Below are 24,803 nucleotides of genomic sequence, written 5' to 3'. Positions count from 1 at the left end.
TTTGGTGGCCAGGAAACTCCAACGCACATGGCCCTTCAAGGAAATGACCAAAATGATGTGTTTTCCCCATTGTCGGAGGTCTTGAGACACCCAAAATATAATCTTCACTATCTCAGGTTGGTGTCTTGTTCTGACATCATTCATCAACCGGTCCCTGGCATGCTTGAATTTCACAGCAAATGAGCTCCTGGATGAGGGTGTCAAGTTCCTGTCCACAACTTTGAGACACTTAAAGTGCTTCCTGCAGAGGTTGTCATTGGAAAACTGTCATCTTACAGGAAACTGTTGGAAGGAGCTCTCTTATGCTTTGATCATCAACCAGAAGTTGACACAACTGTGCTGGGCAGAGTGCCCTCTAGGATGGTAGGGTGGAACCTGTGTGTGAAGGCTTGAGTAACCCCCAGTTTAAACTACAGACCCTGATGCTATGGTACTGCAACATAACCAGTGATGGCTGCAACCACCTGTCAAAGCTTCTCCCACAAAAATCAAGCCTAATACACTTGGATTTGGGGCTGAATCACATAGGAATTACTATACTGAAGTTTCTGTGTGAGGCTTTGAAGACACCACTGTGTCACCTGAGATGTCTGTGGTTGTGGGGCTGTGCCATCACTTCTTTCAGTTGTGCAGATCTCTCATCTGCCCTCAGTAGCAACCAGAACCTCATCACTCTCGACCTGGGCCCGAATTCCTTGGAGGTGCAGTGGAGAAAAGATGCTGTGTGAAGCCTTGAAACTTTAAAATTGCCCCTCTAGGCACACAGGTTAAAGATAGATGAACCTAATGCTGGAATCCAGAAGCTGCTGAAAGAAATTAAAGAAAGCAACCCACAACTACCGAGAGTGACAGAAACAGATCCCAAGAAAAACAGACCTTCTTCTCATGACTTCATTTTCTGAATGTGGATATGAATTATACATATCACCTTAAATATTGCCTCTGTCCCTTTCTTTCTCTTCTATATATAACTAAATGTAGTTTAGACCTCCTCATTTTATGCTTTATGCCTGTTTTCTCTTTTCTGTAGAGTCATTCATTTTACAATAAAATAATGGATCTTCAAGGTGATAATGAACTTCCCATGAGCTCACTCAGCAATGTTAGTTGCTGGGCCAGATGTTATTTTAGCCTTGGTTGTGCCTCTGGCTTACATAAAACATATACAAGTCACTTAACCTTGTTATGGACGAACCATCTATCTAAAATATATTAAGAGAAAAAAGGGTGAAAGCATTCATAAAAAAAGAAAAGAACAAGCAGGAATTTATTCTCTCACAGATCTGGAGGCCAGAAGTCCAAAATCAAGGTGTTGGGAAAGTCCATGCTCACTACCAAGGCTCTAGCAGACAATCTGCCTCTTTCACCTTCTGGTGGCTCCAGGCATTCCTTGGCTTGTGGCCACATCCCTCCAACTCTGACTCTATGGTAACACTGCCTCCTCTTCTTCTGCATGTGTCTTTCCTCTGCATGTCTCTAATAAGAATGCTTTCATTGGATTCAGAGCCCACTCAGATAATCTAGGATGATCTCTTCATCTCAAGATCTTTAATGTAATTATATCTGCAAAGACTCTTTTTTCAAATAAGGTAACATTTACAGGTTCCGGGGTTTTGAACATGGATATATCTTTTGGAGGGCCACCGCTGAACCTACTACATTATTTATTTAAATTCCGAATATATTTTAAACCCCACAAGCTGACTTTTTGCTTTATAAAATCATTTAAATTAGCCCATATTCTTTGCTTTTCATTCCTTGTTACATCTTTGTGTTTCCTTCTGGGATAATTTTCCTTCGACCTAAAGAACAACCTTTAAGTTTTCTGTAAAATGTAGCTTGCAAGCAAACTCTCCATTTTCGTTTGTCTTTAAATGTCTATTCTGTGGAAGGATATTTTTGTTGTACAGAAAATTCTTGGTTGGCAGTTAGGAGTTTTTGTCAACACATTGAAGGTATCTTGCCACTGGTTTCTGGCTACAGCTGTAGCTCTTGACAAGTCAGTTGTCCATCTTACCGATGCACCCATGGCTGTCTTCTTCTTTTAAATGGATGCTTTCGGTATTTTCTTTCTGATTTTATTTTCTGCATTTTTACTCTGATATGTCTAGATTTGTATTTACTTTTACTTATCCTGTTTGAGTTTCATTTCATTAACTCTTAATATCTTTCATTAGTTCTGGAAAATTCTAAGTCATTATTGCTTTAAATATTGCCTCTGTCCCCCTTCTTTCTCTTCTCCTACATTTCACTAAGTGTAGCTTAGACCTCTTAATTTTATCCTTTACGGCTCTTTTCTCCTTCTTGTTGGAACAAGATAGAACAACATTTTCCATTTTGTTGTCTCTCATTGCTTTATTCTGGATATTTTCACCAATTCTCACTTCAGTTGTGTCTAATCTCCTTTTAACCCATCCATTTCTGTCACAAATTTCTGTATTTAGCAGTTCTATTATTTATATTGATTCATTTCCAAATTTGCAATGTATTTTGCAAAGATTTTGTAATTGATTCAGGCAAAAAAAACCCCACATAAATGGATGCCAAATTAATCAGGTGAAATTTGATGAGGAACAAGATATTTACATAGACTCGAAATATCTTCTCATCGATTATTTAATAATTACAAAGAGAAAAATGATAACTTTATGATAGTAAGATGTGGCAGATGCTTTCTTAACCAAGTGATCAGAGTTAACATCACCAATAATGGGACAAACTGACATCACGTACTTCCTAATGTGATGCAGTGAGAAGGACGCAATATTACTTCTGTGGTATTCCTGTAAAAACTTCATAACCTGAATCTAATTAGGAAGAAACATCAGACAAATCCAAATTGAGCAACACTCTACTGAACAGCTAACCTACACTCTTCAAAAACGTCAAGATCATGAAAGACAGAGAAAAGATGAGGAACTGTTCCAGATTTTAAAAAACTAAAGAGACACGACTAAATGCAACGTACGATCCTGGATTAGATAAGGGGGCAAAAGCCTGCTATGGTGGACATTATTAGGACAATTGGCAAATTCTGAAAATGGACTGGACATTATATATTAATGTATTCATGTTAAGTTTGCAAACTTGATAATTGTACTGTGATTATATAATTTCCTTTTTCTTACTGAAATATACAGCAGTAAGGGGGCATGATATTTGCAACTTATTCTCAAATGCTTCAGAAAAAAGTAATAAAGCAAAAAGCGGAAAAATGTTAAAAGTTGATGAGTTTGCGCGAAGAGTTTATGTGCACTTTTTTTGCCTTATTCATGCGGCTCTTACGTAAGTTTGAAATTATTTTAAAACAAAATGTGTTTTAAAACTTACAATACCAATTTTCATAGCTCCAGTTCCTTGCTGAAATTTTAAAGTTCAGCCTTTATCTCCATGAACCTAGTAAACACAGTTGTTATGCAGGTTACATCTGACAATATCTGGAGTCCTGGCGGGTATCCAATCAGCCCTTGTCCCTCCCTCTCTCTAAGTGCCCAAAGCACAGTTCTGCCTCTCAGAGCACAAGAGGCTCATGATGGGGCTGCCTTCAGGGTACCAGACTAACGTGGGAAATTCTGCCCTAGGCAGACACCTGCCTACACTGGGCACACTGCAGATTCAGATTCAGATTCAGATTCAGGCTGCATACCAGTTCCCCACCCTGAAAGCCCAGGAAAAGCATGGTTCTCTCCACCGCTTCCTCCAGACCATCAAGGTCCCAGGGCTGAAGCAGTTCCAGCTCATCTCTCTGAGCCCCATTCATCTCTCTGATCTCGGCTAGGTAATTCCTTCCTCTCTTACTGGCTCTTCAGTGCTTTTAAGAAACATTAAGCTTTAAAAAATGTATATATATTAACTTTAGCTTTTCAGTTGTCATCAACAGGAGGGTTGGTCTGAATTACCTAGTTTGCCATCACTACAAATTGAAATCGTGTCTGCTTTTCATTGTAAAATGAAAGCCTTGCCTTAATTTAAAAGAAATCTGGATTAACATCACAAATGAGCCAATCATACTTCTCCTCCAATTTCTTTGTAACCATAATTCATGGTTACAAATTTATGCTTGCTAGGTAACTAAACTGGCCAGCTAGCTAGCGAGCTTCAAATACACAGAAAGCTACTGTCTTTGAGGGTTCTAGCCTTGGTTGGCCTAACCAGCACACTTTTAACATAAAACTGACCCTAAGGTCTTTAGGACTAATTTTCCATGAAAAGTTTAGCAATGTCAGGTGAAGGAAGAAAGTAAATAACTGGCTTGATAAAATAATTCGATGATTAAATGGGAAAATTAGATTTTAAAAAGACAATACCATTTACAGGATGTAGGGCTTCCTTCTGCATCAGTCCTGAATCGGATGATGTCATTTCCTCTTCCTTTTGCTGATTTTTTAAACCATCATCTATGGAGATCTTAAGCCCTGAGAACTTCCATTCAGTGTAGTTCACTTGCTTCAGAATAAGGACAACGAATATAAGTATATCGCATAATTATAATAATTTGATAAAATTAATAATTATATATTATTAAGTATACAGTTAATACAATATAAATGATAAAATAATAATGTAATATACAATTATATGATCATATACATTTACAATCTCATATGTATTTTTTTTAATTTTAGGTGCTACATAGTAACTTTAATCCAGTTCACTGTGAAAAAAAGGCAGTATCCAGCATACAGTAGATGTTCAATTAATACTTGTTTAATTTATTTTGATTACCATGAAGTGGACTGGTTAGGACTGTGGTACTAAAGTTTGAAGCATAAATTGCAGAGTTGATAATCTGTTGAATTAAATTACATTGAAATGAAGTGAACAGTCCAGAGGTTTATTAAACTACTTGTGTTTGTGGAAACATAGGCTGGCCACAAAAAGCCATGATTATTGCTTATCTTGTGAGTCTGCTTCTGCTTCTGTCTATGAGCATAATCTACTTGGGGACACTACAACCCATACTTCAGTTCTTCAGAGTCTCTAAGGCCTTACCTGCAGTGTATTTCCATTTAAGATGTTACGACTAAGATACTCCATTCTGTTCTTCCCTTGGATACCTGTTCTTTTGCCATGTTTTCTTCTTGAGTAGCTTGTGACCTGGTGTTCCGTTTCCTTCCTTTCTCCCACCTGAGATTTTCTCCTAGCTTGATACTGGCCAGCTTCAATGGGAATCTCAGCAGATGCCCTCTGGTCCTAAATAGAAGGATCACAGACAGCCTTACAAGATGATAGCTTAACTGTCTTGATGCTCAGAGAGGGATTTGTGAGCTAGCGTTAGACTTCATTTCTCTCCTGCCAGAGAGCTGAGACATGCCGTCTCTCTCTCCTCCCCACAATAAAACCCAGGATTTTGCTCCATCAATAGCCTCATGGCATTATGAGGGATGCAGATTAATTTGTCAGAACATATGACATTCAAAGAAGGAATTTCTTTTACTCAAATTTTAATACTATCTTCTTCAAATCTGCACCACAGCATTGGTGGAAATCTGTTACCTGGGGAGGAAAGGGAGCCTCTTCAGGTGAGATCTCTACACTGTGCTTGGTGTAGTTCTCCTCACTCTGACCTTCTGGTTTCAGGAAGCTCTGCGGGGGTAGGTAGGAAGACTTCCAATCTAGTTGCAACTCCACAGATCCATTGGGTTTCCCCGCAGGGTCAGTGAGATTAAAATCACCTGAGAGACACACAGACATTAATAAGCCCTGGTCAGATGAAACAGGCAAGTGAGCATTTATCAGCACCTTATCTATTCCCCTCCCCCGTTTTGAATTTCACCACATTTTGTTTGTAATTAACATCCATTAAATAATCATGACGATAATACCCTAACTAACATAAACTAACATAAAATAGCAGTGAATATTTACTTCTAACACTCAGAATATTTACAGGGGAACATGGGTATCTCCAGGTTTCAGGAAGGGATAGTCAAAAGATGTATGGAGAGGTATAGCTTGCTTGTCATCAGTCACCCAGCCAATACACAAGATCACATTATTATTACTATTACCAAATAGTCGCTATGCCTCGGGCATGCCAAGAAAAGCATTATCTACACTCAAGTGATCCCTACTTCTAAAATAACAAAAGCCAAGAAAACTTAAGCAAAATGGCTTTTCCCAAATGCTAGACTTCTCATTTGTAACACTGATTAATTAATTTAACAGATGGCTCACATTGCCTCTCCTCTTGGCAAAGGATGAGTTGTGAGCAGAAGTGTCAGCTTTTTTTTTTTTTTACCACTTGTGGTATAGAGAGGAGGAAGGCCTCACACACTCCCTGGAACATCCAGAAACTTGTTAAACATGGTTGCTACTGGCTGTACCCATCCACAGCTCCTAGCGACAGCACAGATATCCCTGCCTCACCCTCCCAGGACTGCGCTCAGAGAGTTGATCCTTCCTGGGTGCACCTCACAAACCTGGGAATGAAAGTAAGGTGAGGTAGTAGGGAGTTCAGCTCCATACTGGGGGGAAAAAAACAACCAAGAAATGTACCTTTGTCATGGTGTAGCATGGAAGTCTCTCTAACTTGTGTCTACTGTCTAAAAGAAATGAGAGAACTCTGGGGAAGCGTTAGGAACGCAGCTTATACTCTGATGTCTAGTCATGTGCTAAGAAACAGTAGGCCTTAAGTAAAGACAAATACCAGGAAGCACTACCAAACTGGAAAATGTTTCTTCAGAGATTGAGGTATGGACCTCAGGTTAGTGGCTCTACCCACTTGTGAATCTTGCTTTTGTTGCTGAAAAGAAGTAGAAGAAGCCAGTGTTTCCATATGATTAGTGAGGCTCTAAGTCTTCTGCTCTGTCTCTCTTGATGATGTTCTAAAATTCTTTCAGCAGGTTTTAAGAGAGACTGTTCCAAGCAAGTAAGCAAGAAAAGTAGAATTAGGACAGGGAGACAACACTGGGCAGAGAGCATAAAGATGTAATAACCTGAAGTCCCACCTTTAATGGACTTGTTTTGCGCAAGAGGAAGCAAGGGCACTTGGACTTGGCCAAGGTATGAGCCAGGCTCTGGGTCTTCATCATCAAAAACGTACACAGATAGGGCCTCCCACCTCAGATATTGATCCAGGTCAGAGGTCATAAGAACTGGGAATCGAGCCTGGTCTCTAAAGTAGGGATCGTTACTGGCTGGAATGATGGCAGTGTCATGGTCAGAAAAGGTGAAGAAGCGGTACATGGCATAAGGACTGGGTTGGGTTCCCAGCCATCGACTCCGGAGACCACGGCACCTGATGATTTCCACTCGCAGCTCATTCTGATGCTTCCAAGTCTTTGATCTAAACTGGAAAGATGTTGGTCTTGGACTGAGGAAAAGGGCAGCCTGAGAGAGTTGCTGTAAGTGGAGCCCAGCACCCTTAATGAAGAAGAGCTATGACCTATGAACTGTTGAATCCTGACTAGGGCACAGAGAAACCTAAGGACTTTCACCTGCCTGCACACTGGCACTGGCAGATAGTTATCAGAAGGAGACGTTGGCACTCAGGCCTTATCTTAGAGAATGGAACAGAGAAGCTATTTTGTTCACAGCAGGAAGAGGTAGCTAGCTCCAAGGACATGATTTCATTTCAAACTCAAGCTTGACCAAGGAAAGAACCTGGACTAGTTGTGATGTGATAGTTTTTCTCTTCCATTCACATTCAGCAAATACTCATTGAGAGTGGAAGACTGAGCTGTTCTCATGAGCTGCTTGGCTGAGGCTACTCTGAGATGCACAGGCACAGCCTTTTTCTCACCTCACCCTCCTGGGCCTCCCAGGCTCCAAGCACATTGGTTGAGAGGTAGGCCTGGGCTTTCCTTCGCTTATTGCATGCCTGTAGGGTGGATCTTATGGGGAAGCGCAGCTTCATCCAGTACTCTAGCACCCCGAAGTCTTCTCCACCAGCTCCTGGGTAGCAGAAAGTACGAAAAGCAGGGAGGATACAGATGGTGTGGTGAGGATCAAGACTAAAGGCTGAGGAAGAAAATGGGAAGCCACCAGAAGAGCAACTACAGACTTTGGGAAATGCCGCATTAGTCCTGGGAGCTGTGGGGAGCCGACAGCACTTACCAGTAAGTGTGGCAGAGCCATGGACTTTCTCCACAGTCGCCAGCACCCTGTCAAAGCAAATCCATCCGGCTGCAAGGGTGTAGTGCTCGCTGGCTATAGCCTGGTGTAGATCAAGCCGAGCTGAAGCCCCTTGAAGGTAGTGCATGAAAAGGGAATCTGTCTCCACCACATACTGGGAGGTAAAGTCATAGAGGGGCTGTGGCCCCACAGCTAGTGGGGTACAGTGGGTTTCAAAATCATAGAAGGAATAGGTGCAAAAAGTGGTGGGTTTGGTGTCTCCAGCCTGAGCCAGGGCGGCAGATGTCAGGAAGGCCTGGTGGATGTGCAGTTCAAAAAGATTCTCACTCTGATGCAGTAGAGAAATGTTCACTTTATCCTCATCTCCATGGGCTGGCAGTGTATCCAGACATAATGACAACTGTCGGGTGCCATAAGCCACATCTTTGAACTGTTCTAGAGGGGAAAGGAAAACTGCCTATCCATTAAAGGGTAGGGAGCTCTTTCTTAGGGTAAAGGAAGGTGGACAGAAGGAGAATAAAAACAATGGTGGAAGTCCAAGTTGGATTATTTCAAGAACAAGTGATTCAAAAGGAAAAGCAGTAGAATGACAATCAGAAGCCATGAATTCTGATGGCCATGTAATTCAATGCCTGCTTTAGAGATGAGGCAGAAAATGAGCGATTGGAAAGCAAATACTGAGCTCAGGAAAACACGGGAGGCACAATTTCATCTACAGGTGACTTTGTTTTGGCTTATGGCAAGGTCCTATGAATTAATTGGTAATTCCTTTAGAGAAGCACTAGAAACATAAAGTGCGAATATTTCCAAAAGTTTGAGATATTGGCCATGGAGAAAATAGCAAGTTATAGTCACAGTGTCCATTACATTACGTCAGGCCCCACCAAGAAATGGTTTCCCTTCTCCGGCCAGATCAGTCACAAGAATCTTCAGTCTGTTAAGAATTTGGTTTCATCAAAGGAGGCAAAAAATCTACTGTAAGTCAAAGAGTAATAAGTAGAAAATGGAGGAGGACACTTACTGGAAAGAGGTTGAAAATACTGGCAATGAGATGCAAAGATGTGTAAGACAGTCTACTAAATCAGTGCATTACCTCCCATGTCCAACCATCAGAAACTCTGATATAGTCTGCTTCAAATCAAGGAGTATTTGAGTTGCCATAGTGTGTTGATGGTGAAGGTCCTATTTTAAGAGTTAAGGGAGTAGAATAAAAATATTTGGATACATCAGAATATCTTCCTGTCCAAAATCTGTCCAAAGATTGACTAATGGTTTCTTAATTGATATGATTAATATAACAAAATAAAATACATTTAAAATTTTGCATTACATGACACAAGGTTATTCTTAGCATATAAAGTACTTCTATAAATCAATATACTGTTGAGAAAAGAGTAAAGGACAGAAATAGGCAATTCTCAAAAGAAAAATACAAATAACTGGTAAATGTATGAACTCTTTAGCCTTACCAGTAACGAAAGTGCTATTAGCTAAAGCAAATGCATCTTCAGAAGTAGGTGAGGGTCTTTATCCTGCACTGTCCTAGGAGAAAGACCCTGAATCTGAAAGAGGTGAGAATTTCAATCCAAGGGGGTTTTCCTCTGTTAGATGGCAGTGACCTTTAACTGACTCACCCTGGCATGAATAAATCATGCCCCAGAATGATCCATTTCCCATTATTTTAACTCCATGCTCACTAAGAAACTGCTTACTGATTCTGCTTTCCAGAGAGACAGCTGCCCTGAACAGTGGCTCCAAATAGTCTCATGGCATGGAACAGCCACTGTCATAAAATAACAAATGAACATTCTGGTTTAAATATCAGTCCTTGGTGAATTTTGTTAGTGTGAGTCAGGTCTCTCACCACTGGGTATAATAACAAAGCCAATTTTCTTGACATGCAAGGCTGAGACCAGATCCTGGTCAGCAGTGACTGTACTAAATACAGGAAGTACCACATTACGAAATTTGCCTGTGTTCAGCCAGCTGCCCTGTTATGTAGACATCATCAAACTGCAACAAAGAATTTAGAGACTTTTAGAGAGAAATTACAGAAAAGGATGATGAGAGTTGAGCGATGAAGCTCTGTTATCTAACTAAAACTGTTATATAGGCCTGGGTTGAGGAAACAACCTTGAGAAAGGGAGTATTATGTCACCATGAGTACCAATGGTGATACGCTCTCATTCTCAAAACAGATTCAGAAATTGCTGGGCCCTGTTGAAACTCTCCAGAGAAATCAGAGAAAGATACTGACATGATGGAGGAAAAGAAGCTGCTAACCACATATAAAAACAACAAAGATGACAGGATAAAGAACAAGAGGGATAAGTTATATGCTGAGGACACAAGACGCATCTTCCAGACAGGTATACAGAAGGGAGCATAGGCATTGGCTGTGCAGCGGGTCCCAGGATGGGGAGAACAAAGCACTAAAACTTGCCAGATATTGGAAGGCCATGGCTTCTTAAAATACCTTCCAGCTGATTGATACGTCTGTTCTTGAGGTCTAGGAGTTGATTCAACCTCTCTAGTTTTTCTTTGTGATCTTTATTTTCATTATCGGCTTTTGTCACCACTGCCTCCAGTTCCTCCTGAAACAAAATAATGTCTGAACTTTTCTATCCCAGTGGCCCAGAACCAAAGAGTCCAGATTAAAAGGTGGCACTTGCTGGGTAATGGAGACTCCACTATCTCTTTAGCAGGGCAGACTGATCCACTAGAAAAAGTTTTGGGTTCCTCCCAGACCCCTCCAGGACCAGTTGTGCTATGAGCACCACAGATTAGTATTTTCCCGGGACTGGCAAAATTGGAACCCAGAAGCTTCACACCTGCCATTTTCATTAGCTGGCCCCTTCACTGGCTTCTATTACCAAGGTGCCATGGGCATGTGTGAGTCCTCAAGTTCTTCAAAGGACAGCACATTCTGTGTTTGCACAGGACGACATAACACCTTACATCAGCCCTAGAAACTCAGGTCTTGCTTCATTCCCAGCCTTTCAAGTGGTTCCCGTGGGCCCATGTATCTATCCCCTTTCTGTACCATCTTTTCTTGCACCTGATAACACACGTTGATTTTGCGCTGTAGAATAAGCATGTCTCTGGTCTTTTCTAGTTCCAGTGTGGTCTCTGCATGCAATACTTGCAACTCACTTAACATCTGAGACAGTTTGCTTTCTTCTTGGTTTTTTGGTTCACAGGGCTATAGAGAGAAAAGCAGTGGCAAAAGGGAGTATAAATATGATAGGTACAGTAATAACTATTCTCCCTACAGCAGTTGGTAATAGTAAAATACCAGCAGGAGAATCTACTCCAAAACGTCCAAGAGGACTTGTGTCACTTCACAAGTTCTCTCTCCCCTAGTTCCTCCTGTTTAGTAGCAGCAGTGAGGAAGTTATTCAGCTTCTCATGGGTGTTGGCTCTTCAGCAGATCACATCAAGTCCTCATCTGAAAAAGATTCTAAATTTCATGAGCTGTAAAGGGTGGAAAAAATGTGTGGAGCTCATGAAGCTATCACCGCTCTCGGCCTTCCCATCTCCTTCCAAATATTGTCCTCAATCAGGACAAAATATCATTCAGTTAGTTTCCTAATCCTTTCATCTTTCCTAGGGATGTCTGCCAGAGATCCTTCTGTAGAGGGGACTTGCTGGATTACAGATGCTTTTACCTCTATCTGAGTGGTCTCTTGGAATAGAGCCGGGTGAGTGGCTGGTTCCGATTGCCTGTCAGGAGACTGGGAAATGGTGTCTTTATTTTGGAGGATCTCTATTTCCTGTTTATGCTTCTGAAGCAGGTTTGCAACTTCAAGCTTCAGATCGTTGTTTTGAGCTGGGGAAAAAATAATCCAGAAGGTTAAAACTCAGTGGTTATCAGTAACCATGGTTAAAGTTGGACCAAGTGTGAATTAAATTTTCCCACTAATGTTTAACTCATTTTATAAATTTGCCCTTAGAGAAGCAATTCTTTCTTATTTCTACAAAGGAGCTATAGCGTACTGACTCAGCAAACTGAGTTGACATGTGGACTCCAAAAACAAAACAAAAAACACCTGCAGAATTCTAGAGAGGAAGAGAGAACAACAACAACAACAAACAGCGCCAGCTGACTAACTGGGACAGCCTAAACTTTTTGACAGCACCATCCAAACCAGTATCTCCCCAACTCCATTCTGACTTCTACGCTATTGGCTCTCTGTGGCACCTGCCTCCACACCCACCCTAACCTGGAGGGAGGGAAGACGGGCACTTGGGCATTTCCACGTGGGTGTATGTGTGCATGCATGTGTGTGTGTGTATGAGTGTCCGTGTGTGTGTTTCAGGGAAGGAAGGGGGTCACTGTTTAGTGTGATCACTTCATTATCATGCATTCGAGAGGGGGTTAGATCAGATTACCTTGAAGTCTTTACCAGATTTCACTTGTACTTCATACATACTGCAAGATCCTTAGCATGGGCTCCTAAGCTTTATCCTTTTAGGGTTCCTGCCTCTATTTTTCTTGATGTAATATTTCTTTTCCTTTACTCTCCTATGTGAATATACCAGAATTTGATGAAATATAAGTTTGAGAAGACTAAATATCAAGGTCCAAGCTAGCAAGAAAAAGTGAGACAAAGGTCCCTTTGACAGTATTTCAAAATCTTCAGAATAACTATCTATTGTGATCTAAGAGTGAGGACAGGGGAAAATGGTAGTGGTAACCAAGAGGAGTAATTTGCTTCTCAATTTCAGGTATCAACTGCTAAAAAAAGGCTCCAAATCATCTCTAAAACAATTGATAAGATAAGGCAGAGAAATTCATTTTCAACACTTTCAAAAATAAAGTGAAAGTTTAAAAACATAATAGGGGCCCCGTGGCCGAGTGGTTAAGTTCACGCGCTCGGCTTTGGCAGCCCAGGGTTTCACCAGTTCGGATTCTGGGTGCAGACCTAGCACCACTTGTCAAGCCATGCTGAGGCGGCATCCCACATAGCAGAAGTAGAAGGACCTATAACTAGAATATACAACTATGTACTGGGGGGGCTTTGGAAAGAAGAAAAAAATTTAAAAATTAAAGAAATAAGGGGCTGGCCCCGTGGCCAAGTGGTTAAGTTCGCGTGCTCCGCTGCAGGCAGCCCAGTGTTTCGTTGGTTTGAATCCTGGGAGCGGACATGGCACTACTCATCAAACCACGCTGAGGCGGCGTCCCACATGCCACAACTAGAAGGACCCACACCAAAGAATATACAACGATGTACTGGAGGGCTTTGGGGAGAAAAAGGAAAAAAAAATTTTTTAAATCTTAAAAAAAATTAAAGAAATAAAAAATAAATTAAGAATTGGTATCCTCTCAAATGGACAGTCATTACAGAGGAAAAAGTATACACATGAGGTAGGTGTTATGCTTTTTTGACTGTAAATCTGATCTGATTGCTGAGTTTCTTATTCTACTTATCCATGACCCCTACAAAAACAGGATCAAGTGAGGGGATTGGAGAAATGCTGGCCCAGTTCCCTTCTCCCAAACCAGATGTAGAGGATGCCTCATCTGAGAGAGCTCTTCAAGGCCCGACCTACCTTTCTCTCTGGACAGTTGAAGTAAGACTTCTCTCTTCTCCTCCAGCTCAGCATCCAGCTGATCCTGCAACTGAGAGACTTTCTGCTGTAGCTGTTCTCCTACGAGCTCACTGCTCCAGTGAGGCTGGTTACTGCTGTCCAGCATGCTGAAAATGGGAAGCAAGTAAGGAGGGAGGGGAGAGTTGTCAGATGGATGCTCAAAGGTGTGTGATATGATGTCGTTATTACACATTTCAGCATCTCCTAGGCCTAGTTGCTCATTCATTCCCCTACATGTTTTTTCTGCCCTGCTTTATCTGTAACTGTCATTTACCAACTGCCTTGGAACTTTTGGGTCCTATCAAGGAATTCGTTAGTATCACTTCTGTTTAGGTCTCAAACATCCCATTGAGCAAAATAACCCAAGTTGTATCTATTTCCCAAGGAACTTCTTCAGTGTGATGGCTTTCTTTAGGCAGGGAACTATGTACCAAAACATTTTGAGGTCTGCTGGACTAGAAATGAGGAACAAAATGTTCCTCTTTCCCTTACTCCATTCCTTTATCTACTTTCACCAATGGCTAGTTTAGAGAATGCTTGCCTTTGAACTAGATTACAACTTACTACATTGAAGGACAGGAACTAAAGTTTTCAATAACCATACCCTGCACACCATTGTATCTAGCTGTCAGGGTAGACCCATCTTGAGTGTAAAACACACATGGCCGGTTCTTGATTATTTATACAAGTGAAGTGACATTGATAATCGAACAATTATTTTCTGCTTATGTCTGTCTGTTATTTATCATTTTAATAATTGTCGTCTAAAAACAACTTGACTAAGCTAGTATTAAGATTTATGGGCATTTCCTGGCCATAGATTATGTGATGATCCAAGAAGATAATGTTCTGAGTGATGAAGGGAAGAGGCCAATAGTAATGTTTGTCACAGGGGGTCTTCAAAGTGGATAATCCCCATACTACTTCATTTCACTGAGTTGAAAAGCATCAGTTGTTCCCAAGATACTCCCATACAACCTCCCCAATCTACCCCCTGCTGCCTTTAACTGAATCAGAAGGCACATTTAATTTTTTTAAACTTCCAAATATTTTTAATTCCAAAATTAATACATGAATGTATGCTTTTTGTGAAAAATTAAAATCATGTAGAAGTATATAGGATAAAAATGAAGGTGTCTCTTTGCCCTACTCCAATCCTTTCATCTCATTAAAAGTTTGTGGAGGGGCAGGCCCGGTAGCACAGTGGTTAAGTTTGTGAGCTCCGCTTCAGCACCCAGGGTTTGTAGGTTCGGATCCCAGGTGCAGACCTAGCATCACTCATCAAGCCACACTGTGGCAGCATCCCACAAAATTTAGAGGAAGATTGGCGCAGATGTTAGCTCAGCAACAATCTTCCTCAAGCAAAAAGAGGAAGATTGGCAACAGATGTTTGCTCAGGGCCAATCTTCTTCACACACACACACACACAAAAGTTTGTGGATATACACACTCATGACATAAATTAGGTCAGAGTTAACATATTCTTTTGCAACTTGATTTTTCTTTTAACAATATATCTTAGGCATATAGGTCTACCTGATTTTTAACAGCTTCATAGTATTTCATTGTGGGGATGCAACATGATTTATTTAGTCAATCCCTTATCAAAGGAAGTTTGGATGGTTTCCAATTTTTTTAATATTACTAACAATGTGGTAATTAACATTCTTATTATAGAGATATCTTTTGCACATACATAAGAGGATGTCTTCAGTTTTGATTCCAAAAAATAGAATTGCTGGCACAAAAGATATCCATGTTTAACATTTTGATAGATAGTGTCAAGTTCTCTCCCAAAAAGACTGTCAAGTTATATTCTGATTAACAGTATTGAGTACAGTTTCCCCATATCCTTATCAACACTTGGTATTATTTTTAAAATTTGGAAGGCACTTTTCTTTTTTTTTTTTAAAGATTGGCACCTGAGCTAACAACTGTTACCAATCTTCTTTTTTTCCCTGCTTTTTCTCCCCAAGCTCCCCAGTACATAGTTGTATATTTTTTAGTTGTGAGTCCTTCTAGTTGTGGTATGTGGGACGCCACCTCAGCATGGCTTGATGAGCAGTGCCATGTCCACGCCTAGGATCCGAACCAGTGAAACCCTGGGCCACTGAAGCGGAGCACACGAACTTAACCACATGGCCACGGAGCCAGCCCAGAAGGCACTTTTCTATAATTGTCTTTTATAACAAACAATCTCTGGGACCCAACCTTGGTACTCACTTTTCTAACAGTGTGTCATAATTGTCATTCAGCAACTGTCGTTCTTTTTCCAAATCTTCAATTCTCTCCTGAAACTAAGAATGACAGTAGACTGCCTGAGATAAAATTTTAAAAATCTATTGCCTTGCACAAGTTTTCCCTTTTCCATTGCAGGATGGGTCCTGGGTGGGAGGTTTTCTATGCTCCTCTCCCATGCCTATGAGGAGCTATCCAAATAGAAAGACCTGAACCAATTGAAGATGTCATGGAAACATTTATTGGAATTAATGAGGATTCTCTGAAGTAAATTTTCATGATGTCTGGGTTTCTACTGTTAGGGAAGTAGCAGAACATTATAGTTGGGCAAAGACTTTGGAGAACAGACATAAGTCTAAAGCCCAGTTTTTCCCCTAATGGAGTAATCTTGAGCAAATTATTTAACCACTTGGAGCCTCATTTTTCTCATTTCAAAAAATGAAATGCCCATTTTGTTGCTAAGATACACTTTTTAACATCTCTGAAATGGAATGTAACTTACAATTCCTGGTATCTTTCAATTATTGTTGTTATTTACCTCCTTCAGTGTTGTCTGCAGGATGGACACGTCTTCCAGTTGGCTCTTCAAGCTCACAGCCTTCTTGCTCTCCTCCTTCAGCTCTGCCCTGAGCTCATTCACTTGGCTAAGGAGGGCATCATGGGCTGTACCCAGAATTCCCTGATTCTGGGGCAAAAGGAAAGTTGCTCTGGGGATGGCCATATCACTCAGCAGGAGTGGTCTCAAGATATCAGCAACCTTAGCCTTCCCGAGTGGATATCACAAAGAATAGCTTTGATTAATAGCACGTTGCCTTTGCACTGTAAACTGACCTTGTTTTTCACCCCAGCATTTCTCAGGAAGTATCATTTCCCTTTTGGTGTGGATTTTCCACTCTGGGAAACTGTAATTCATAATTGGAGGTTTAACTTTCCCAAGATTCAAATTAAACCCTAACTCTAAATGAAGTGTCACCTTTCACAGCTGATTTCATTTTCTAAGCTATTTGAATGCTTTTTATGTTGATGTGCTCCTCCCTCTGCACCTAGCAAAATGACATGTTAATTCTAGAAGTTAAGTGTGCGCTCTTCTGGTGTATGCCTCTGGTGAGGAACAGCTGTGGCTCGTCATGCTGGGAACTCTCCCTTAGTGACTGTTAATCACAGACATTCACCCAGCTTCACTTGCACCCCACTCACAGGGGTGAATAGGGCCAAATATTTAACAACACCAGAGAAGATTTGCAATACTTTTTTTTTTTTTTTTAAAGATTTTATTTTTTCCTTTTTCTCCCCAAAGCCCCCCGGTACATAGTTGTGTATTCTTCGTTGTGGGTTCCACTAGTTATGGCATGTGGGACGCTGCCTCAGCGTGGTCTGACGAGCAGTGCCACGTCCGCGCCCAGGATTCGAACCGACGAAACACTGGGCCACCTGCAGCGGAGCGCGCGAACTTAACCACTCGGCCACGGGGCCAGCCCCTGCAATACTTTTTTATCTCGCCACCTCACACACGTTAGAGGAATAGTCTTAAGTGTTTTTGAGGAAATGCTATAATTCTCTCTAGCAATAGGCTGAAAAATACTATTCCAAATATTCTCAACTAGGATCTCATATTTCAATTTTTATGAAAACAGTGAAATAAGTATCTTCTGATAATATTAATTGTATCATTTGTCTTAATAGAAATTATATGACCTATTAACTTTGATTTAGTTGGCTAAATTCTGATGTTACGTTACTGGAAAATGAACATAGATTTCTTTGGGTTTGATTACTTAGAAATAAAGATTCAAGGAATCTTTATCAAGTACCTTCTGGAGCAGAGTTTCATATGCCTGAAAGAAAGAAAGAAATATTATTCTACTGATAGATCAACTTGATTTTTTTTAATTTTTATCTCTGTAATACAAATGTTTAAATATTTATTTTAAAAGACGTTATAAAAAATTCCCATGAATCAAGTCAATTTGTGTACCAGTTTACTAATTGCTGCTACTTTTCCCCTGCCCTAGCTTGCCAGGTAGTCTGTGAACACAATAGATCACACATTTCTTTAAAAAGGATAAAAGCCATTTATTCAAATTTGCATTGCACTCGATGCAAAATTTTATGCAAAAAATATACTTATTTTCAGATTAGGTGCTATCTCTTACTCAGCTGCCTCAGAAAGGTCTCTTTTCTTTCTAAATAGAAATAGAAAAAGCAATAACCAAACTAAGGACAGCTACTATTGGTTGAGCAGTTACTATGTGTTATATGTTACTATGTGTTTCATTATCTGTTACATTGCAATCATTATATTTACTTCATATATATTATCTCATTTAATCCACAGAAAATCTGAGGGGTATGTATTATTACCTAAACTTTAAAATGAGAAACCCAAAGGTCAAAGAGCTAAGTCAGTTGCTCAGAATCACATAGCTATCCAGAGGTAGAGGCAGAACTTTACTTCAGCCTGTCTGACTCCAGAGTCTGTGCTATTCACCACCATATTGTACTGCTAAGGGACTAAGAAAATGCAGATTTATTTTAGTATATGTGAAGAAAGCATGACTAGAAAGCTAAATTACTAAAGAAAAGCAAATTGTAAAAACATTGTGGGTGATTATCCTCCATTTTAGGTCATCTCTACCACAACCACTAACTTAGGTAAGAACATTTAATTTAGAATGGCTTTCTTCCTTTTTTCCTTTAACGTAATGGAGGAATAGATGAATTAAAAAAAAATCTAATCCCACAAATACAGTAATTTACCCATACAATTTTAAATTATCTTCCTTCCCATATTTCCACATGTTTTAAGTGCTACCAAATTAACTAAATCAAAAGAATGCAGGCATATGCATAGTTCTCTACACAACAGAGGTTTGAAGGTTGGCCTTGTAAAGATGCATGTAGTCCCTATCAGAACAGAAGTGCCACGGGCAGCGCTAACTGTGGCCAATCTCAATGAATGGCACCACCCTCTTTTTAATCATCCAGCTAGAGACCCAGGAGTTCTCTTTCATTGCTCCTTTTCCCTCACTCACTCCCCTTTGGTGATGAAGTCCATTCTTCTCCTTCCTGGGCCTCTCCAGTGCAGTCCTTCTGTGGCCTCTTTCACTGCCTCGGTGGGACCCTCTCGTGTCTCCCTTGGACCCCTGCACTAGTCTTTTACCTGATTTCTTTGTCTCCAGTCTTGTACCAGCCAACCTACCATTCAGTCTGCTGCCAGACGATCTTTCCTTGTAGTTTTGTAAATTTTGAGAAGTTGAAAGTTTCAGAAAAGTATAAAGACTATAATAACAGTTATGTATAATCTGACTACCCAGAATTAATAATCATTAGTGCTTTATAGTAGTTTTTCAAAAGTATTATTTCTCTATTAAAATTTATCTCAAAAATATTTCAGACATGGAAAAAAGGCAAAGTGATCTCTTTAGGGAAAAAGATTGTGTTATCAACTTGCTTAAAACCTTTCTGCAGCTCTCCATTCTCTATAGGATAAAGTCTAAATTCCTGACAAGGCTCCATGACTTGCTCCCTGAGGTTTCTCACCTCTGTTCCTTGGCCTATAGCTCTCCTCTCCTGGAAAGCCCCCCCCCCCCCCCCCCCCCCCGTCTCTTGCATATCATTAGCACCTGCTGATCTTGCAGTATCCCAGTATTATACTTCTTTGTGATTCCTTTTTGGATCCTGCATCCACCCTCTAGTGGATCTGACTGCTCTCTTTTGTGTCCCCCACACCCTGTATGTGGATACTTGTTTACCTCTTGTTCTCTCACTCCCGTAAGATCCTTGAAGGCAGGAGCTGTCTTACTTATCTTTCTGATCCTTGTAACCCAGTGCTTTGCATGACTCCTGGTACTTAGTAAATAATTATTCAATAAAAGAATGGTGCCCATCTATCACTTATTGATTTTCTATTCTCACCATTCAGGTATGAGTTTCTATTGTGTGGTAATGAGAAAAGAGTGTGAGCCTCGGTGCCAGAGAAACCTGGACTCAAAGCCTGCTCTGCCTCTTACTATTTTTACGACTTGAGCAAGTTACTTAGCTTCTTTGAGGCTCGGTGCCTTCATTCGTTAAATGTACTTACTTTGAGGGTTGTTCTCAGGCTTAAACAAGGTTTTGACTGTAAGTCCCTAAGACAGAGCCCAGCACATAGAGAGTGCTCAGTAAAGGCTGGTTTCCTTTCCTTTCCCTGTGACTGCTCTTGGCTTCCCAACTTAATTACATTCTGGCTGTGGCCCTTGGCTGGGCCCGTAACCCTGACACAATCAACCCCACTTAATTCCACTGTAGCAGGCAGAGATTGAGCCTTCTTCCTAAAAGAGAGATAATGGGAAGTACTGGGAAAAGAATGAACTCTGAGTTGCAAGGCTTGGATTTGAATAGCACCTATAAATTGTGTGACCTGACACAAGTACCTCAGTTTCTCTCAATTGTGGTCTCCCAAGTGTGAAATGGAGAAAATAATACTAATCTCTTAATTAATTGGGTTTTTTCCCCCAAAAAAGCACAGCTGATGATGGCAACTCACCTCTTGAACTTCTGTTAATTGTGTTTTTGTCACTACCAATAAGGTATTCCTTTCATGTAAGAGCTTCTTAAGTCGAATCAGCTCTATATTTTCCTTAATGGAAGCTCTGGAGAAAGAAGACAGTGAGGAAACATTCTGTCTTCAAAAGGACAGAGTTAAGCAACTTTTCCTCCTGACTCTGCACCAATTAAGAACATCTTCCTCTTGCCTCTTCCTTTCCTATCTCCCCCACAACACCAGAAGGAGGACATGTACATAACCTCCAAAAAGTAATCTCCTTTCTCTCATCTCCCTTCACATCAGCTGAGATTTGATAGAGAGACCACCAAATTTAAACTCTGTGTTCTGAGAAAACATGATCGCTATTTTTAAAATTATGGTGCTCACAGTTTCCCTTAAACCTAGCAAAGTCCAGCTAGGTCCGAGACTGGTTTCCTTAGAGGAACCAGGGAGGTGTGGATATGGACGGGGGACACAAAGGAAGATCATTATTTCTACACCCAGGAGATCATGTTTTCCTTATCATTTGAAAAGTATTGGGGAGGATTTAGGCTCACTAGACTCAATCTCGGTGATTACCAGTCTTAGCTGCTTATTAGAAGCATCTGGAGAGATCTTTAAAGTTACACTACCTGAACTCCATGCCCAAATAATTGAAAGAGACTATCTGGGGTGGGCCGCAGGCATCTGTGGTTTTAAGTGCCTCCAGGTTGAAAACTTATGTCCACACAAAAACCTGCACATGGATGTTTACATCAGTTTCGTTCATAATTGCCAAAACTTGAAAGCTACCAAGATGTCCTTCAGTAGGTGAATGGATAAATAAACTCTGGTACATCCAGATAATGGAACATTATTCAGTGCTAAAAAGAAATGAGCTATCAAGCCATGAAAAGACATGGAGGAAACTTAAATGCATATTGTTAAGTGAAAGGATCCAATCTAAAAAGGGTATAGACTGTATGATTCCAACTATATAACATTCTGGAAAAAGGCAAAGTCATGGAGGCAGTAAAAAGATCAGTGGTGTCAGGGGTAAGAGGGTAAGGGAGGGATGAATAGGCAGAGAACAGAGGATTTTCAGGGCAGTGAAACTATTGTGTATGATACTAAAATGATGGATACACATCATTATGTATTGTCTAAACCCATAGAATGTACAACACAAACAGTGAACCCTAAGGTAAACTATGATCTTTGGATGATAATGATGTGTCAGTGTAGGTTCATCCACTGAAACAAATGTACCACTGTGGTGTGGGATGTTGATAGTGGAGAACGCTGTGTAGGGGGGGAAAGGGGAGTATATGGGAAATCTCTGTACTTTCTGCTCAATTTTGCTATGAACCTAAAACTGGTCTAAAAAATAAAGTCTATTTTTTAAAAAGTTCTCCAGGACTGATGTACAGTGAGGGCTAAAAATCCCTATCTAGTGATGAGGATGACATAGTTTTCCTTCCCTGAAGCGAAGGAACAAATCTTTTATGGTACATAAGCATCCTCTTGAGGTATACCCATTTCTTAACCCATGTGGGACTCCAGGTCTACTTCTCAGATTGAATTTAATCCCAAGCATTCTCTTTTCCTCTGAGATGGTGGAAAGGTGCAAATAAGAATCTCTTTTTCAGTTCATTATGGCTTGAGGCATGGAATGCCACACTCTTACCGAAGCTCTGTGGCCTTCTGAGCACACTCAAAAGAGCTTCTGTGTTCAAAATTTTCATCTTTGGACCACATTTTCTCAGGAGACTTAGGTGGTTCCTCCACTTGCATAGTATTGCTGGTCATAATGTGGGCACTGTTAGGCATGCATAGACCAATGAGTTTAGTTATAATTATGACTTTTCTGAAAAAAATTATACTGTTAGAATTAGAAACATTAAACACAAAAGAAGAAATAGAAACTGCTGTTATAGGGGTCTAGAATTGGGCTCTCACATAAATAAAAAGAAATTGAAGGAGTCAGTAATCTTGGTGTGTGTGGAGGATAATCTTACAAAATATAGCTTTCAAGTGTCAGAAATACAAATGAATTATGACCTAAGGGATGAAAATATAAAGGGAAAGAGAGGGAATACCTTCAATTAAGGAAAGGGCCTTTATTTTCCTTTCTTTGGAAGACACAGAGATGTTTATTTTCCATTTTTAAGCAATCAAGTTGGAATTTGACCTAGAGTTGACTTTCATCTTCTCTGATTATGCAAGAAAGACTCAAAATGCCAACATTCACTTGTTCCCTAAATGATGTATTTCTAATTAAATCTGAAAGAGTAAGAGCACAGGATAAATGAAAAGAACTCACAGTTCACAGGGTTCTCTGGATATTTCACCTCTGTTTTTCTCATGTGTCTCATGTTCCTTGAAAGTGGGAGGGGCTGTGTAGCTCAGTCTGCCCCTTGGCTCTGAAAGTTCAGACAGAAGATGCAGACTCTGGCAACAGATTTCTCCAGAACACCAAGTGCTAGAACTGGAACACCAAGTGCTGGAAGTAGGGAGCCTTGAGACCTGAGGGGAATCCCTTTATGACCACTGATCCCAGAGGAGAGGTCTTAGTCTTTACTCTTGCATAGATATGCAACTACAGATTTAATAAGTCAGCGGGACTACAGACTCTCAAGTGTGAGGATAAATGCGAAGAAGAAAGGTGCAAGCTTGGCCAGGGCAGGGACTGTGTCTAACTCTAATGCATCTTTATCTCTGTATATATCTTTTCTATAATTGGTACTCAATAATGCTGAAGTTAAACCAAATTGAAATTTAGACATTTAATTTTTGTACTCAGCTATTTTTGCAAAGATTTGGTTGGCTCAGATAGGGAGCTTGAAAATATAGGACTGTGCTAAACAAAACCTAACAGTGAAACCACAGGGTGAAGACACTCCATTCCCATGGACCTAAATCAGGGATAAGTAGGCAAAGTGAAGGAAATTTACACACAGTATTTTATTTAATTCAATGTTGGATTTCATAGCAGCCAGAGACTCTTAGCCACTTGGAATACAGGAAGAGAAGAAACTGCAACTCCTCACTTACAGCCTGACCTCTAGGCCTGGCCTTCAGGAATGGGCTTTGGGAATCTCTGAAAACACAGAACTGCATGCAAAGTTTTGTCTATGTGTATGTGAATTTTTCTTGGGAGGGGATCTAGCTTTGATCATGGTTTCAATGTAGTCCATTTCCCCTAAAAGGCTAAGAATCCCAGTTTTAGAGGCATGACCACTTAGTCCAAAGTCCCAGAGTCCCAGAGTCCCAGTAGAGGGACCTGTCTTAAGATCACTACCTCTCACACCTGAGGGAGACATCAATGTTATCTTGTATCTGTTTTCCAGACTCGGGGCAGAACTTAAGCAGCAAAGTTCCTGTTTCCGTTGTCTGATTCTCCCTCAACAATACTTCGAGGTAAACTAAGAATTGGACCTGCCATTCCTCTCAGGAGAAAAATATTTTAAGGAGGTAGAAAGGAATGAGGACAAGAGAACAAAAGGACACAATGGGTGGTGAGCAGAATAAAGCAGTGAGCAGAAAAATGCGGCTGGCAAATCTCTCCTTCCCAGTATTTTAGCTCTTCGGGGACTTTGCCCTGAACCTCACCCGTCTTGGGTTTCTCCGGCACCCGCGCACCGGCGGTGTGGAGCTGTCTGTGTCCCACAGGGACACGAGGCTGGGGGCGGCGGGGGACAGGGGGACCGACGCGCTGGAACTGCAGCTGCAGCCCGTGCGTTAGGGGACGCTGGTGCTTGTGGGGTCGCTGCCGCCACCCTGCGCTCCAACTCTGCCTTGCGGGCTCCGAGAGCTGCTCCACCGCCGCCACCTCTGCCCTGGGGTACCGGCCCGCAGCGGTCAACCGGAGCAAGGCTGTCCTCATCCTATGGGCAAAAACAGAGCTGGTGGCACGTGTTTCTCCTTCTATGACAGTTATTATGTCTACAGTTCATTTGGTGGAAAATAATCTGAATTGATCTCTGATAAAAATTTATCTACTGTGGTCCATTATTTACACTTTTAAAAAAATTAATTTTTTGTCCCCAATACACTGTAAACTTTTTCAGGACAGGGACATCGTGGTGTCTGTCCTTGTCCAATCTGTTGCAGTGATCACACTCATCTTAATAAAAAATGTTGGAGCACTCTCAATACATATTGTGTGTATATTTATTTCCAAATCATATACATTTACTTCTGTACTAATAAATTATAGTCATTATAAAACATAAATAAAAATACTATTTTTTTAAAGAGAAGATAATGAAATATAAGTAGAAATGCTAATACGTACTTCTCCCACCCCAATAGTCTGCACACCCCTGTATATGTGCCCGACTTTAAGGATTACTCCTCTACAGTCCCTCGTATACACCGACCCTTACCTATA

General features: G+C 40.7%; 1 protein-coding gene across 1 annotated transcript in view; it reads right to left on the bottom strand.

The window, feature by feature from the left end:
- RPGRIP1 (RPGR interacting protein 1) overlaps positions 1–24,803 on the bottom strand; it is a 66,447-nt gene that overhangs the window by 24,235 nt on the left and 17,409 nt on the right. Inside the window, exons 4-20 of the mRNA XM_070504023.1 lie at positions 24,023–24,297; positions 22,734–22,833; positions 22,098–22,229; positions 20,432–20,537; positions 17,718–17,741; positions 16,445–16,591; positions 15,892–15,965; positions 13,630–13,775; positions 11,745–11,905; positions 11,135–11,278; positions 10,520–10,670; positions 8,059–8,511; positions 7,745–7,896; positions 6,951–7,293; positions 5,497–5,675; positions 4,993–5,193; positions 4,308–4,446 (exon numbers count right to left, since the gene is read on the bottom strand). Of these exons, the coding sequence (XP_070360124.1) occupies positions 4,308–4,446; positions 4,993–5,193; positions 5,497–5,675; positions 6,951–7,293; positions 7,745–7,896; positions 8,059–8,511; positions 10,520–10,670; positions 11,135–11,278; positions 11,745–11,905; positions 13,630–13,775; positions 15,892–15,965; positions 16,445–16,591; positions 17,718–17,741; positions 20,432–20,537; positions 22,098–22,229; positions 22,734–22,833; positions 24,023–24,297 (2,927 nt within the window). The remainder of the gene's footprint in view (positions 1–4,307; positions 4,447–4,992; positions 5,194–5,496; positions 5,676–6,950; positions 7,294–7,744; positions 7,897–8,058; positions 8,512–10,519; positions 10,671–11,134; positions 11,279–11,744; positions 11,906–13,629; positions 13,776–15,891; positions 15,966–16,444; positions 16,592–17,717; positions 17,742–20,431; positions 20,538–22,097; positions 22,230–22,733; positions 22,834–24,022; positions 24,298–24,803) is intronic.

This window comes from Equus asinus, chromosome 2 (genome assembly GCF_041296235.1).
Source record: "Equus asinus isolate D_3611 breed Donkey chromosome 2, EquAss-T2T_v2, whole genome shotgun sequence".
NCBI lineage: Eukaryota > Metazoa > Chordata > Mammalia > Perissodactyla > Equidae > Equus > Equus asinus.
Note: the sequence above shows the minus strand (reverse complement) of the source record. Positions and strands in the feature narration are given on the sequence as shown.